Source organism: Chelon labrosus, assembly GCF_963514085.1.
Source record: "Chelon labrosus genome assembly, chromosome: 13".
Taxonomy (NCBI): domain Eukaryota; kingdom Metazoa; phylum Chordata; class Actinopteri; order Mugiliformes; family Mugilidae; genus Chelon; species Chelon labrosus.
In genome coordinates, this window is record NC_140346.1 from 28,883,293 (window position 1) to 28,899,465 (window position 16,173).

The 16,173-nt window shown below is 42.9% G+C and overlaps 2 protein-coding genes across 2 annotated transcripts in view; both read right to left on the minus strand.

The window, feature by feature from the left end:
* capns1b (calpain, small subunit 1 b) overlaps nucleotides 1-16,173 on the minus strand; it is a 118,761-nt gene that overhangs the window by 92,650 nt on the left and 9,938 nt on the right. The window lies entirely within an intron of this gene.
* LOC311498629 (uncharacterized protein) overlaps nucleotides 1-16,173 on the minus strand; it is a 31,401-nt gene that overhangs the window by 14,798 nt on the left and 430 nt on the right. The window contains exon 2 of the mRNA XM_084559294.1: nucleotides 583-828. Coding sequence (XP_084415420.1) covers nucleotides 583-806 — 224 coding nt within the window. The 5' untranslated portion in view covers nucleotides 807-828. The remainder of the gene's footprint in view (nucleotides 1-582; nucleotides 829-16,173) is intronic.

The window sequence follows — 16,173 nt, forward strand, 5'->3', positions numbered from 1 at the left end:
TACAAAAACAGGATGTGACATCACGATGACTGACAGTTGCCACTGAAGTGGTCCTGCAGGAACGTGAAGTGGAGTGTGTAACATTTCTATGTAACTACAGACAGGGAGTTTTATTTTTATTAATAATCTGCAGAATAACTAGAGCCGTCATAAAGTATAAAGATATAAATGGTTGAATATTAACTCATGTAGTAAAGTAACCAGAGTGTAAACACGAATAAAACAAAGTTTCTTTATCCCATTTCTGTGAATGCTCCACATGAAACACAGACGTGGGTCGTTTCTAAATCACATGACGTCCCCAGATACAACTAGAATGAATGAACGTTGTTTTATTGGTCTTAGAAAAAGTTCAGATTGCAATAAATGATAGAAGGGACTGGGAAGAGCCACAAAGCAAAAGCGATGTCAGCGCCTCAGCTTCCTGTAAATTATTGAGTTTGCCCTAAAGGCCAAAGTCAGAGCAGCATCCCTGCTCCAAAATACAGACAAAACAAAATCAAACACGGTGACCTCCATCATGACAGCACACCTCCAACCGTACAGGTCAGTTATTACTGTTTTTATTATCCAGACACTCACTGTCCCTGCGGGCCTCCATCTTGGCTCCAGCTGTCGTCCCCTCGCTGGCTTTCTTCGCCGTCCGGCTCCATCGGAGCGGAGCTGAAAACAAAGTGATACGGGGACGAATCCCGGAGCAGCTCCCAGTCTCTCACTTCATCTCCGGGCTCAGCATCACTTCTTCCTTCGTCTGTGAGGATGCTGTCGCCGTGGCAACCTGAGAGGGGTGGTCCTATGCCAGGCATCCTGACATCACGTGACGTCTACCTGATGGGGAAAACAAGGAAGGTCAAGTTCAGACAAATATTAAAGAATATTAAATGAGTTTGTTGTGAATCTTTGCAGCGAGTGTTGACAAGGAAGATTAACAAGGCTGGTGTCTCTGTTCCTGCAGCGCAGACGTAAAAGCAAACATCCGTCTGCTCTGTGGTTTAAATCCTCTGCACTAACACACATACGTAGAAGCAGTGATTCACTATTATCAACTCCACAAGGTCCCAACACACACAGACACAGACACACACAGACACACACAGACACAGACACACACACCTGAAGCCACTGAAACACTCGGTTCTGCTTATTCATGAGTCTCTCTGGATCTTTATGGAGCCAGAGCTGCTCTGAATGAGTAGAGAGGCAGAGAGGGAGAAATTTATGTCCTTGAAAGACAGAACAAATTTACACAGCACAATTATCTCCTGATTTACAGACACAGCAGCTGATTACACACCAGCGTCCTGTGACTGACAACCACACAGCTTCTAGTTCCTTTCTAAATGTTTGTTTGTTAAAATAAAAAAGTTAAAAATAAGAAGTTATCGTTTAGTGCTGAAATAAATTCAAGGAGAAACTCTGTTTGTCACAACACGTGATCACTCATTTTAAATCTTGATAAAGCTCATTACACAGTAAAGGCGTGTCTGATTAATTACTGATAAACTAAAACGTCTTCTAGATTAGATAGTAGAAAACACCCTGATAGACACATTCTGCAAAGGTTCTAGTAAAAATAGAACCAGGCCCACTCTCCATTTGGACATGTGGAGAACCAAAGAACCCAATGTGTTCCACATTGGGTTCTTACCTCTTGAAAGAGAATCTGGCTACAAAAACCTACTGATTCCACTACAGGAGGCAACGTACACACAATTCAACCTTTGGACATGTTATTTAGCCTGGACGTCATCAGTCGGGTTCAATATTTTTATGGATTCTATAATGTGCACAAATGACCATTGTGCACATTATACAATCCATAAAACTAGTGATGTCATGGCATGGAGTGTTGAACTCCATTGTTACTGTCCCTCATATTTACAGGGCTGTTATTTTTCTAATCTAAAATATAAAAATTAGTTAAACTGCTTTAGTTAGTGCAGGTAGTGACTAACATTCTGCTGGTACCAGGTTTGTCAGGTGGAAGGGGTTAAAATGTTCTTATAATGATGTTATGAGATGATTGTATAACCAGGACTACACAGACTGGGGCTATAATTACCATCTAGTTGTGTCATTGATTAGTCTGTTGATTGTTTTTTTAATTAACCAACAGTTTTGTTCTTTAAAAGTCGGAAAAGAATTTATTCATTTCCAACGGCCCAACCTTACATTTTATTCCAAATCAAATTCACTTTAGAAACCTTTTGAGAGTCTTAACCAAAACCTTGTTTAATTCTCTCCATTGATCAACTAATGCATTCATCAATTAATTGCTGCAGGGCTAAGCCAGACAAACTAAAACGAGGATGCACACCGTTTTCCACGAGTAAACAGCGTTTTCTGTCTGCCTTGTGCAAACGTGGCCTGAGGTCACCGAGTTCAGAGGAGAAATTAGACTGTGAGGATGCTGCAGGAAAAACTAATTAAGGAACAAGATTAGAAAATAAGAGGCAGCAGCTCTACTCCACCTGAGAAAAAGAAAACTATTACCGATTTAAAAAAAAAAAAAAAAAAAACCTGCAGAGATAAATCTGCAAACAAACTGAAATGAACAAGACATCCAAATACATAATAAGATGCACACAAGTCTGCATGTCCAGTAGGAGAAGGTGCTGCAGTTAAATGTATTAAATGTATCGTGGCATCAAATTATCCAAAGCATACTGTCAGAAAGCAGCAGCAGAGGAAACACACATCGGTCTGAGCTCAGTGGTCTGAGGTAAATGCAGACGAACTGCGACTGTCTCATGAAAAGAGTTCAGCAGCTCTCCTGCAGTGATTTCACAGCTCAGCGAACCTCCACTTCACCTAATGAACACAAACTACCTGTCCACCCCGTGGTTAGTGAATATCTCTGCTTTAAAGACTCTTTTAGGAAGTTTTTATGCATTTTTAGTTCAGTTCATTAGTGTGTGTCCTCTCGTAGTTATGAACAGATTTATTGGCATGCTAATCAACGTCTTACACATTTATCATTTAACTCCCATGCTTCCTTACCCACATCCTTCCCTTTTCTCCACATCTATCTTCTCCTCTGGACCTGAACATCTCAAACTGCAATAAATTTCCTCTTTCTTCTTCATTTTCTTTCTCCTTTCAGAAATCAGTCACTTCAGAGAGGCTGTGTGTGCATGTGTGTCTCCACCTGAGAACTTTCTGCCAAATCCAGACTCATAAATCAAGCGCTTCCTTTCACCCGAGGAGGATGATCCGGCCAAGGCCTCATCCTCCAGACTCCCAGCCAGGAGCTGTGGAGTTATGAGGCCAAGGCTTCAGCCCTGAACCAAACCTCAGCGCGGGTTTCATGGTCTGTGACTCTTCAGTCTGCATCATGTCCAACATCATTTTTATTTATTATCATTAGAGATTACCTTTTAATTGATGATTTAATTCATGAATATGATGGAAGACTTCTTATTATGTCTCATCTGCAACTTGTGTATGATGGCAACAGACAAAGGAGCTTTCTGAGGAGCTCAGAAAAAGAGTTGTTGTTGCTCATCAGGCTGGAAAAGGTTCCAGAACCATCTCTAAAGAGTTTAGATTTAGAACTGATGGACCAATGAATTCTGAATTCTGATCAGCAGTTACCAGAAACATTTAGTTACAAGGAGGTCACAGCAGATACTGGACACAAGGCTTAATAGACTCAAACCAATCCACTGATGCTTTGAGTCATTTTTATGCAGAAATGTAGAACTATTCAGCACTAAATGTTAGCTACACATGTTTGTCTTTCCACTGTAAACAACCACCGTCTGCTTTCAGTGCACCGTCCTGGTTTGACTTCTAAATCTGCCACCTTGTCTAACCAGTGTCAGTGCATCAGGCCATGTTGACAGCCGTCAGATTAGCCGGCAGTAGCCTTTAGCCTGATGTGTTCAGCTGACTGCTGGCGAGTGAAACAGATCGTCTTTACACTGTCCTGGACAGCAGCAACTCTTTGTCTGCCAGACGCAGTCCTGACCTTAATCCAATAGAAATGTTGTGGAAGGATCTGAAGCAAGCAGTTGATGTGAGGAAACCCACCAACATCTCAGAACTGAAGTGGTTCTGTTCTGAGGAATGGGCTAAAATTCCTCCAAGCTGCTGTAGACCACTGATCAGCAGTTACCAGAAACATTTAGTTACAAGGAGGTCACAGCAGATACTGATCATCAGCCCTGTTGAGGTGTCGTTTAACGTGACCCAGGACTCACTGAGTGTTCACACTACCAAAGGAGTGAGGTCAAACGTGTCCCAGTTCACCTACAGATGTGGACTGAGACCAGATCACTCAAATGCATCCTGGGTGTCGGTACTTAAAGCTGGACACTTGTGACTTGATTGTCCAGGTCAGATGTCAAGTCTGAACAAGGCCCGAGGCTATGACTAGTTAACAGAAAGGAAACCTGTAAGTGCCTCCTCCTCTTACTACCTCTGAAATGTGAGACGGCCTGATTCTGGCTGAATGGATGCCTCCTACTACTTCGGCCTCAGAAGCAGAAAAAACAGTTTTCCCCAGTGAGCTGAAAGTGTGAATGAAGCTTCATTAGGGTTTAACAGAGGGAGAGAGAGAGAGAGAGAGAGAGCATCTGTATGTGTTGATGAGTCACCATCTGCCTGCAGCTCAGAGCTCAACACACACCAACACCTCTGACTTAATGATGATCATGAAGCTCATTTTTCATTCTTTCTCTGGTCATCAGGTGCACAGAGGACCTGTTATGCATTTACAAAACTTCAGGCCAAGATGTAAAATATCCTCTCAGAGCTGGAAGTAGTTAGTGAAATTAACCTGCGCTGATTCCTCCCGTGTAAACCTGAGCAACAAATAAACACAGATCTTTATTATGTCATGAATATATAAATTAACTGCATCCGAATTAGAACAAAAGATTAATTCTCTCGTAACTCGACAGGCAGCAGGAACCAGCTCTGACTGACTCTGTACCTCTGAAGACTAATGTGGCAGGACGGCGACTGCTTCCTGCCAGCAGTGCACACCTGCTACAGGACAAACTTCATTAGTTTCCATGACAACAGGAAGTGTTTACCTGCATTCAGGTCATGCTTTAGGATTTTTATCAGATTGAAAATTATTAACGTGGGCTGCATTGTCCTCACTTATTTGTATTTATGCTAAGCTAACTTCCTGCTAGCTTCATACACTTCCAAACACATAATGCTGAACGAGTCGTGTAAAAGTTGACAGAGTGAATGTAGAGTCAACAACAAGCTGTGTCTGGTAGTTTTCCATCAATGGGCAACATTTGAATACGACACACAAACAGCTTCATTTGCATCGGTTGAAATAAAGGAGGACTGTTCTCTGAGTCAAACATCAGAGGTAAACGTTTCCTCAGAGCTGGAATAAATCCATCCTCTCTGCTCCACCTGGGGTAAACATCAGGTGAGGAGTAGAGGTTGTGGTGGTGGTGGTAACCATGGTAACCTTTACTAATCATCATCAGGTGAGGAGTTTCAGAAACATGGAGGTAGAAAAACAAGATGAACCAAGATGGAATCAATGTGGACAGAGACGATGGAGACGTGGAGACATCTTGGTCGTCTTCTAAGACTCTACACATTCAGGACTGGAGGAGGACATGGAGGAGGACATGGAGGAGGAGGACATTCTTCTTCCTCCTTCTTCCACCTCCTCCACCTTCTTTGTCGTTCTTCTTCCTTTTCCTCATCATTCTATTTCTTATTCTTCCTCCTCCTCCACCTTCTTCTCCTCCTTCATACTTATTCATCCTCCCTCTTCTTCTTCCTCCTCCTTCTGTATTTCTTGGTCTTCCTCCTCATTCTATTTCTCATTCTTCCTCCTCCTCTTCGTTCTCCTACTCCTCCTGTTTTTCTTCTCATCCTCCTCCTCCTCCTCCACCTCCTTCTTCTTCCTCCTTCTTTGTTGTCTTTCTTAGTCTTCCTCCTCCGCCTCATTCTTCTTCCTCGTTCTTCTTCTTCGTCCTCCTCTTCCATTGTTGTTGTTCTTCCCCTTCCTCCTCCTCCTGCTACTCGTTTTTCTCCCTCCTCCTTCCTCTTCTTCTCCTCCTTCTTTCTCCCCCTTCTTCTTCTGTTCTATTTCCAGTAGATGTGATACTCCTCATCACCAGTAAAGTTCAACAGTGATGAATGTGGATTGAGCCTCATAACATATTTCCATCTATCTGGACCCAGCACCATAACGGCTTTAATCTGTTGGTTTCAGTTGCTCTGACGATAATTACTGCAGGTTTTATTAAATAAATAAAAATTGTTATTTTAATCCAAACCCTGATGTTTGAACCCGTCAACCAGTTTCCATCAAGGCGTATTGCTCGTTAAGCTCAGATAGTTTTTAGTAAAGGTCTGATTCGAGGTTACTTTCTACTTTCAGATTTTCCCGTTTGCAGATTTCTCTCGATGAGGTAAAACTTTTAAGTGGAAGCAGAGTTAGAGTTTCTGTATGAAATCAGAAGCAGGCAGACAGATCAGCATGTGTGAACGAGGAGGAGGCAGCTCATCTCCGCTATTAAGACTCATCCCCGCTGAGATGACGAGGATATCACCTCCTCCGCCGCCCCGCACCAAGATAGGAGGAGAATTCCTCTTCTTAAGATTAAGAAAGTGGCTTCTGTTGGACCTGATACCGATACGGAGCCGAGGAGGAGATTAACGCCGGGAAAAGAGGAAGTGAAGAGCCTGTGCAGGGTAAGGGGGCGGAGCTTCACTCACATCACAGCTTTATTAGCACGGCGCTCTGAGGTGGATTTATGCAATTAGACGTGCAGAATTCACCGGGTGATAAGTCAGCTGTGAAGGTGACCGAGGTTAAAGGAGGCGAGTTCATGGCATCACGGTGTGATAAAGCCCCCACAGAGACCTGAGGAGGAGGAGGAGGAGGAGGAGGAGGAGGAGGAAGAGGAGGAGGAGGATATTTATGGGATGAAAATGACACCACATCATGAAAATGAGAAGCCCTGAGGTGGAAGGAGTTTACATGAAGTCATATTTATACTTTGACAGAGTAGAGGCTCATGTTCGGGTTTCTTGGCACGGCTCGGCTAAAGGACGGTATTTGATCAGGAGTAATATTTTATATGCACAGTGTTCTATTTTAATATGTGGAAACCTGACACCGATTTCAAAAACAACTTTCTACCTAAAGCTGCAGGATGAAATATTTGAGAAAACGTTTCTGTGAAGTAGAATGAATCCGTTTCCATACGACGTGTGCATAGCTGCCAAACCAGCTGACATCTTTATGTGGCCTTAACGTTTACTGAAGTGCATTATGTGCTGGAGCGAAGCAGTGAAAATGCATCAGTCCCTGAAGTATCGGCAGCGAGGAACCTGAACCTGAAACCTGAGCTCATGGAGCCTCTGTGACCAAACTAAAGCATCTGATTCATTCATTCGTCCTATTAAACCCCGACTCCACCAAATCCAGGAGCAGAGCAGGTAGTGAGGAGTTTCTCTGAATATGTTTAATAAACAGCAGCTACGTTTCCATGGATCAATGCCTCTTCAACCTCCACACGGAGGCTAGAGAAAGAAATAATAATAAAAATAAAATGATAAGTTATACCTCCCAGAAACATTCAGTCACTAGTCAACTTAGTTGTTGAAGATGTTCTGCAGCCATGGAGGAAGAATCAAATGTACTGGAAATAGAACAGAAGGACGAGGAGAACAAGACGTAAGAAGAACAAGGAGGAGGAGGAGGATAATGAGGCTGAGGACAAGAAGAAGAAGAAAGAGGGAGAACAAGGAGACAGGAGAAGAAGAAACAGGAGGAGGGAGAAGTATGAAGAAGGAGGAGGAGAGAGAAGAGGAAGAAAGAGGAGGAAGAACAAGGATGACAAAGAAGAACAAGAAGGAGGAGGAGGAGGAGGATAATGGGGCTGAGGAGAAGAAGGAGGAGGAGGAAGAGCACGAAGGAAGACGAAGAACAAGGAAAAGAACGAGGAAGAACGAGGAGGGGTGAGTAGAAGAAACAGGAGGAGGAAGACATATGAAGGAGGAGTTGGAAGAGGAAGAACAAGGATGACAAAGAAGAAGAGGAAGAAGAACGAGTGGTAGGAGGAATAAAGGAAGAAAAAGATGGAGGAAGGAGGAGGAGAACAAAGGAGCCCAAGAGGAAGGAGAGGAGAAACTTTCTCTCCCGTCCTGAACTGATAGAGTAGAAGAAGATGACCAACGCTGCTAAAAAAAAAAAAAAAAAAAAAAAAAAAACTTGGATATTTTTCCTTGTGTCTCCTCTTTGTCTTTGTCCCTCTGACACATTTTTGCCTCTTTCACCCTTCCTCCCCCTTTCACCCCCTTTCTGCCCCCAGAGTCTTTCTATTGTCTCCTCAGGACAAAAGCGTCCAGGCAGCGAGACAAACAGCCTCTGTGTCGTCCTCAGAGAGAGGCAGAGATTATGTGGTCTGGGAAGGAAGGACGGAAAACGAGACGATGAGAACATGTGGAAGGTGTAGAGTTTAGAAATCCTCCCTAAAATAACCCGGGGGGGGGGGGGGGGGGTAATACCCAGAGATGTCTATAGCCTTTCTGTTATAGAGAAGGACACATAAAAATACACGACAAATGTATATTTCATGTGTCTCGTTCCTGTTACTCCTGAGGCAAAGATCAGCATGGATTCATTGTCCTGAGGCTGAAGTTGATCCAGCCTGGACATAGAAACTATTTCACATTAGCAGGAACATGAAGCTCTCTGCAGGACGTTCCTGTTTCAGTGAAACATGAGCTGGTTTCCTTTAAAACTAGAGAAAACAACGAGCATTTAAAACGTAGATCACTGAGATATTCTTCCTGAAAACAGCAGCCGATTAGTAAAAGTACATCAGACAGATTTATTATCCCGGGCTCAGTGATTAAGTCAAATTTGGTCTCAGGATGTTGAAATTTAAGGTGTCAGAGGAGCCTTTTTACTTTTCTTTTTTTCCTTTCGTGCTCAGATCTTAATCTCGTGACCCAAATACGTTTCTCTGCAGATTTGAATGTTAAACTAACTAAGCTGGAAGTTTGGGATGAGCAGAGAGGATCAGTGAGAGTGGAGGACAGTGGGACGGTGAATTAAAATGACTTTAATGTCTTTGAACAGTGACACTGAACAGTCCTGCTCCACCATGATGAACCATCAGATCAAACTGTTCACTTTAATGTGAAGCTATTTGCATCCAGACTAAAAGAACAGTGAACAAGCTGCAGCCATTTTAAAGATAACACAAGTAAACACAAAATGCAGTTTTTAAATTAAAGGTTTTTATTATTAAGGGAAAACAAAATCCAAACCTACATGGCCCTGTGTGAACAAGTGTTGCACCCTGAACCTAATACCTGATTGGGCAACCCTTAGCAGCAACAACTGCAATCAAGCAATAACGTGCGGTGAGTCTTTTCCAATGAGCTGTGGAGGAACTGTGGTCCACTCATCTTTGCAGAACTGTTGTAATTCAGCCACACTGGAGGGTTTTGGAGCATGAACCTCCTGTTTAAGGTCAGGCCCAGCGTCTCAGTAGGATTCAGGTCAGGACTCTGACTAGGCCACTCCAAAGTCTTTGTTTTGTTTTTCCTACTGCAGAACCCAAATTCGCTTCGGCTTGAACAGATTCTCCTTCAGGATTTGACTTCAACAAACAGCCCCAGACCTTCACACTACCGCCGCCATATTTTACTGCTGGTATCATGTTTTCTGAAGTGTGGTGTTACTTTTACGTCAGATGTAATGGGACACACACCTTTCAAAAGTTCAACTTTTTCTCTCATCAGTCCTATTTTCCCAAAAGTCTTGGGGATCATCAAGATGTTTTCCGGTGGTTTTGGTCTTGAATTTTTGCCCAGTCTCTTTCTCATGGTGGAGTCATGAACACTGACCTTCACTGAGGCAAGTGAGGCCTGCAGTTCTTTGGATGTTGTTGTGGGGTCTTTTGTGTCCTCTTGGATGAGTCGTCGCTGCGCTCTTGGGGTAATTTTGGTCGGCCGGCCAGTCCTGGGAAGGTTCACCACTGTTCCATGTTTTCACCATTTGTGGATAATGGCTCTCACTGTGGTTCGCTGGAGTCCCAAAGCTTTAGAAATGGCTTTATAACCTTTATAACCTAGACTGATAGATCTCAGTTACTTTCTTTCTCAATTGTTCCTGAATTTCATGTCTAGCTTTCGAGGATCTTTTGGTTTACTTCACTTTGTCAGGTGGGTCCTATTTAAGTGGAAGGAGGGCAAACACTTTTTCACACCACTGTATGTGTCGGGATCATCTGCAGCTCCTCATCTAACAGCTCAGTGCTGTTTCCTGCTTCTCCAGTAAAACGATTCAGATGCACAGAAGTTTAATCAGTGGATGGATTATGTTCTAAATGGATGAAGAACCACATTTAGTTTCCAGGAGCCTGTTTTAAAGAAGACACTGTGTCGTTTAGGTAAGAAAGGTTAGGGAAAGGTTTAGTTTAATAAAAGCAATAAATGCTCTATTCTTTCCTCCACTAGACCAGACTATTTTTATTTTCTTTATTTATGGGTTTACTGAATTACACTAAATTTATTATTGTCCATATTATTTTTTATTATTAAATTAATTGTATTATTTTTATTTTAAATTAATTGAAAATTTAATTATTTTATTTCATTGTATTTATCTTTATTTTATTTGCTTAGCTTATTTATGGGTTTACTGCAGTAGACAGTTATTATAATAATAATTATTATTAAAATACACTATATTACCAAAAGTATTCGCTCACCCATTCAAATGATCAGAATCAGGTGTTCTAATCACTTGGCCTGGCCCCAGGTGTATAAATTCAAGCACTCAGGCATGCAGACTGTGAAACAAGACATTTGTGAAAGAATGGGCCGCTCTCAGGAGCTCAGTGAATTCCAGCGTGGAACTGTCATAGGATGCCACTTGTGCAACAAATCCAGTCGTGAAATTTCCTCGCTCCTAAATATTCCACAGTCAACTGTCAGCTCTATTATAACAAAATGGAAGCGTTTGGGAAAAACAGCAACTCAGCCACGAAGTGGTAGGCCACGTAAAGTGACGGAGAGGGGTCAGCGGATGCTGAAGCGCATAGTGCAAAGAGGTCGCCGACTTTCTGCACAGTCAATTGCTACAGAGCTACAAACTTCATGTGACCTTCAGATTAGCCCAAGTACAGTACGCAGAGAGCTTCATGGAATGGGTTTCCATGGCCGAGCAGCTGCAGCCAAGCCACACATCACCAAGTGCAATGCAAGGCGTCGGATGCAATGGTGTAAAGCACGCCGCCACTGGCCTCTAGAGCAGTGGAGACGCGTTCTCTGGAGTGATGAATCACGCTTTACCATCTGGCAATCTGATGGACGAGTCTGGGTTTGGAGGTTGCCAGGAGAACGGTACATTTCAGATTGCATTGTGCCAACTGTGAAATTTGGTGGAGGAGGAATTATGGTATGGGGTTGTTTTTCAGGAGCTGGGCTTGGCCCCTTAGTTCCAGTTAAAGGAACATTGAATGCTTCAGGATACCAAAACATTTTGGACAATTCCATGCTCCCAACCTTGTGGGAACAGTTTGGAGCGGGCCCCTTCCTCTTCCAACATGACTGTGCACCAGTGCACAAAGCAAGGTCCATAAAGACGTGGATGACAGAGTCTGGTGTGGATGAACTTGACTGGCCTGCACAGAGTCCTGACCTGAACCCGATAGAACACCTTTGGGATGAATTAGAGCGGAGACTGAGAGCCAGGCCTTCTCGACCAACATCAGTGTGTGACCTCACCAATGCGCTTTTGGAAGAATGGTCAAAAATTCCTATAAACACTCTCCTCAACCTTGTGGACAGTCTTCCCAGAAGAGTTGAAGCTGTAATAGCTGCAAAAGGTGGACCGACATCATATTGAATTCTATGAGTTAGGAATGGGATGGCACTTCAGTTCATAGAATGAGTAAAGGCAGGTGAGCGAATACTTTTGGTAATATAGTGTATATAATGATAATATCATCATTAAAATAAATAAATAAATCCTGCAAGCTCAGCTCCACTGACTCAGCTCGGTCTAGCTTAGACTTTAGATCTCACCGTGTTGGAACAGCAGAGAAACTACTAAACCCGTCCGTGCGTCTTTTCACCGCATTAAATTCGTGCTGCAGGTGTTTTCTTCACCACAACACTCGACAGCATTTTATCTCCTCAAACCTGCAGCGCTAATCTCAGCCGAACCCGGGGAGTGAAGGAAGGCAGCCTGGCCCCATGCGACCCCGCGGTGGAAGCTAACAGCCGCCATAAAGCTGAAGGAAACGGTCTGTTTAATGGTGTAATAACATTACGTGGTGTTATGGCCATCAGAGGGGACATTAGCCTGCAGATGTTAGCTAGCTGAGAGTCAGTCAGAGCTGCCTGGGGGAGGGAGGGGGGAGGGAGGGGGGAGGGACATAATGAAGGTAATCTGAGTCTTAATGAAACTCGGCAACTCTAGATAATAAAACATTACAAACAACTTAGAATCTGAGCTCTCTCTCTCTCTCTCTCTCTCTCTTTAATCCTCTGGTCTCCTCTCTGTCACTGAACACTCAGCTCTTCATCTTCATCTTCCTCCCAGATTCATCTCAAAGCAAATAGACACAGTAGACACAGCACACATCCACTGTCTAATAATAAAAACACTATTTTCATGGATCCAGAAGTGTTTAATTAGAGTTTGAACCTTAATGAAGATTTGCTCGACAACTTATTCTAGACTGAAACCATTATCCCATGTGTCCATTTAAATGAATGTACTTCACTGCTTTATTCTGGTAAGAACTATTAACTGTTGCTACCGCGTTAAAAGCTTCATCCGTCTTTGTTTTTATTACTCGAAGAAGAAAAAACAGCGCTGCCCCTTTAAGAAGGACGGTAGTCTCGGGCTGAGCTGTAAATGTGTGCCACTGAACTGAGGACGTGCAGCAATAAAAAGATGATAAAGAAGAAGAAGCTTCGTCTTTCTGTGCAACACGTGCGCCGATCAACAGCCTGCAGCACCGACGTGACGTTCATTCTGAACACCAGGTCAGAATCAAGACGGTGTTGTCGGTGCACAGAGGCGGTTATTGTAGTTCCAGGTGGGAACGGGGTCAAAGTGATTTCCCAACACCACCACCACCACCTCTTCAGTAACTCTAACCAGCTCACGGCAGACATGTGATCTGTGACACAGTTACAGTGTGACAGCTGCAGGTCAGTCTCACCTGAGCTCAGTGACATCACCCAGGTGTCAGGGACACTGTAACCCTCCAATCAGAGTCCATACGGGACACGACCAGAGCAAAGAACAACTGGGAAAAAGATCCAGACCCAAGATTAACACTGCAAGACAAGCAAGAGTAATTAATGGATCAGAACCATGAAAAGCTGTTTGTAGTTTGTCTGCACAAATGTCATCGAGAACGTTTGATTTCTCTTTAAATATTAGCAGACCTCTGTCCTGTAAAGCTCAGAAACTACAAGCTCCAAGCCATGTCACTTTATTTTTATAGCACATTTAAAAACAACAGAAGTTGACCCAGAGTGCTTTCCAGTCAGAGCAGATAAAAACATCTGCCTCCATACAAGTGAAACCCAAAAATACAGAGGAACAGTAATGCACCGTATAATACAATAACAATGAAGCTCCAAACCAAAGCCTAAATAATAAAAGTACGGTAAGAGAGTGGGTAAAGTACAATAGGACAATAAAAGTCAGTTTAAAGTGGACCAGACAGAATTAGCCAAAGGGCAACGTCAGACCGAACTAAAAGAAAGAGGAAAGAGGTAGCACTTAATGTGGGATGGAGGACTATTCCAGAGTTTTGGAGCAGAAACTTAATAAGCCCGGTCACCTTTAGATTTAAGGCGAGGGTTAGGGTTAGTGACCTAGAGGCTGAATATGGAATTACCATGTCGGAGATGTATTGTGGAGCTAAACCATTTAGGGCTTTAAAAACAATGAGTAAGATTTTAAAAAGCCAATGCAGTTGGGCCAAAACAGGAGTGATGTGGTTATGTTTCTTTGTGCCAGTTAACAGCGTTGCAGCTGCATTCTGCACTAGTTACAGCCTAGAAAGGGTGGAATGGGTCAGTCCTGTGTATAAGGAGTTGCGGTAGTCAAGCCAGGAGGTTATAAGAGCATGGATAACCGTTTCCAGGTCCTTCAGAGATAAAAACAGCTTCAATTTGGTGATGACTCTGAGCTGATAAAAACTTCCTTTCACCTCACAGTTGACTTGTCTGTTAAATTTCAGAGAGGAATCCAAGAAATCACCAAGATTTTTAACTTCTGAGTGCAGGTTCACAAACAGGGACCAAAATGAGATGTTTAAATTACTGACGGAGCTGAAAGGGCCAAATATGATTACCTCAGTCTTGTCATCATTTAACCCAAGGACGTTTTTAGCCACCCAGCATTTGATGTCATTAAGACAATCAAAGAGGTTTTGAAGTGAGCTGGCGCAGTCTGGTTTAAACAGTAGGTAGAACTGTGTGTCGTCCACATAGCAGTGATATTGGATGTTTGTTAAAGATAGAGCCAAGGGGAAGCACATGTAAGGAAAAAAGAAGAGGACCTGATGTGAGGTTTTTTTAGAACTTTTCAAGAGAGCAAATTAATGAACTGGGAAACTTTCAAAAAACATCACGCAAAACTTCAGAGCTCAGGTTCAGGTTTACAAACCTTTATTCTGTAGATTTCAAGCTTAAACCATTTTTTTTTTTTCCTGTTGCCGTTTTTAATTGTAGCTCGTCGTTCTCTTACAGAGGACCTGATCACGTGAAGAATGTCGCACGTTTCTATTGTTTGTCTTTGTTTTGTTTTACAATGCGGATCAGTTTAAATCACAGGGATTAGAGTCTGTTTGTTGGGAGATGTCAGCAGACACCATAGCCTCAGACAGACACGTTTAATGGGTTTTTCTGAGGTTGAGGTTGAGGCGTGGCCGTGGATCAAACCAGACCGGCCTGAGTGTTGTTCTACCGTCACTGGGTGAAGGAGGAGGAGGAGGAAGTGTTTCACCATCATGGCTCAGAGAAAACAGACCTGCATCGGCTCTGCGTGAGATGAGCTGGAGTTAAAGCCTCAAACAATAGCTATGATAATACTTTACATACCATGACCTAACCAGCCACGAGAAACTAACGACGACGTCATGAGGCCGTGTCAGGTCTGAATGTTTAAGGAGACTGAAAAATAAATATTTGGATTACAGGGAAATAAAACTCATTTTAATCTTAATAATTAACCTGATTCAGGTTCATTTGTGTGTTTTAAAGAGCAAATAATCCATGTTCTTTATACGTTGTATTGTTGGCATCTTGATAAATTCCTGCTCTTGTTGTTCAGTAATAATTAACCGATGATGACAGGAAGAGATTTAAGTTGATAATATGAATCACAACAACAGAGCAGTCAAAGGAGAGCAGCGTCCCTGAATGTAGATAACACAGATATTTGATTAATAATTTACGGTTCAGCTTTAAAGCGGCTGCTCCTTCAGAATTTCTATATATTTCTCAGCAGATTTTAGCCCATTCCTCAGAACAGAACCACTTCAGTTCTGAGATGTTGGTGGGTTTCCTCACATCAACTGCTTGCTTCAGGTCCTTCCACAACATTTCTACTGGATTAAGGTCAGGACTTTGACTTGGCCGTTCCTAAACATTCATCTTGTTCTTCTTTAACCGTTCTTTTGTAGAACCACTTGTGTTCTTGGTTCTCGTTGTCTTGCTGCGTGACCCAGTTTCTCTTCACATTCAGCTCATGGACAGATGTCCTGACATTTTCTTTTAGAGTTCACTGGTAGAATTCACAATTCATTGGTCCATCAATGATGACAAGCCGTCCTGGTCCAGATGCAGCAGAACAGGCCCAAACCAGGACATTAGCACCCCCATGTTTGATGGAGGGATGAGGTTCTGATGCTGGAATGATGCAGTGTTGTTTCATCTCCAGAGACTCAGACGTGTTCTGACATTCATTCATTATTTTTAAGATTAATATTTTAAACTGACCCCATGGATTATATCTGTCGCTGTAACCATGGCAACAGAGGGACATTTGCTCGCCAAACACACACACACTCAGGTAAACTCGTGTCCTGAGGGCACAGAGGACACTGGATACACCTCTCAGTCAATAAAAGACTCTCCCTCTCTCACCCACGCACACACACACACACACACGCGTGTGCGCGCAAACACAAACACACA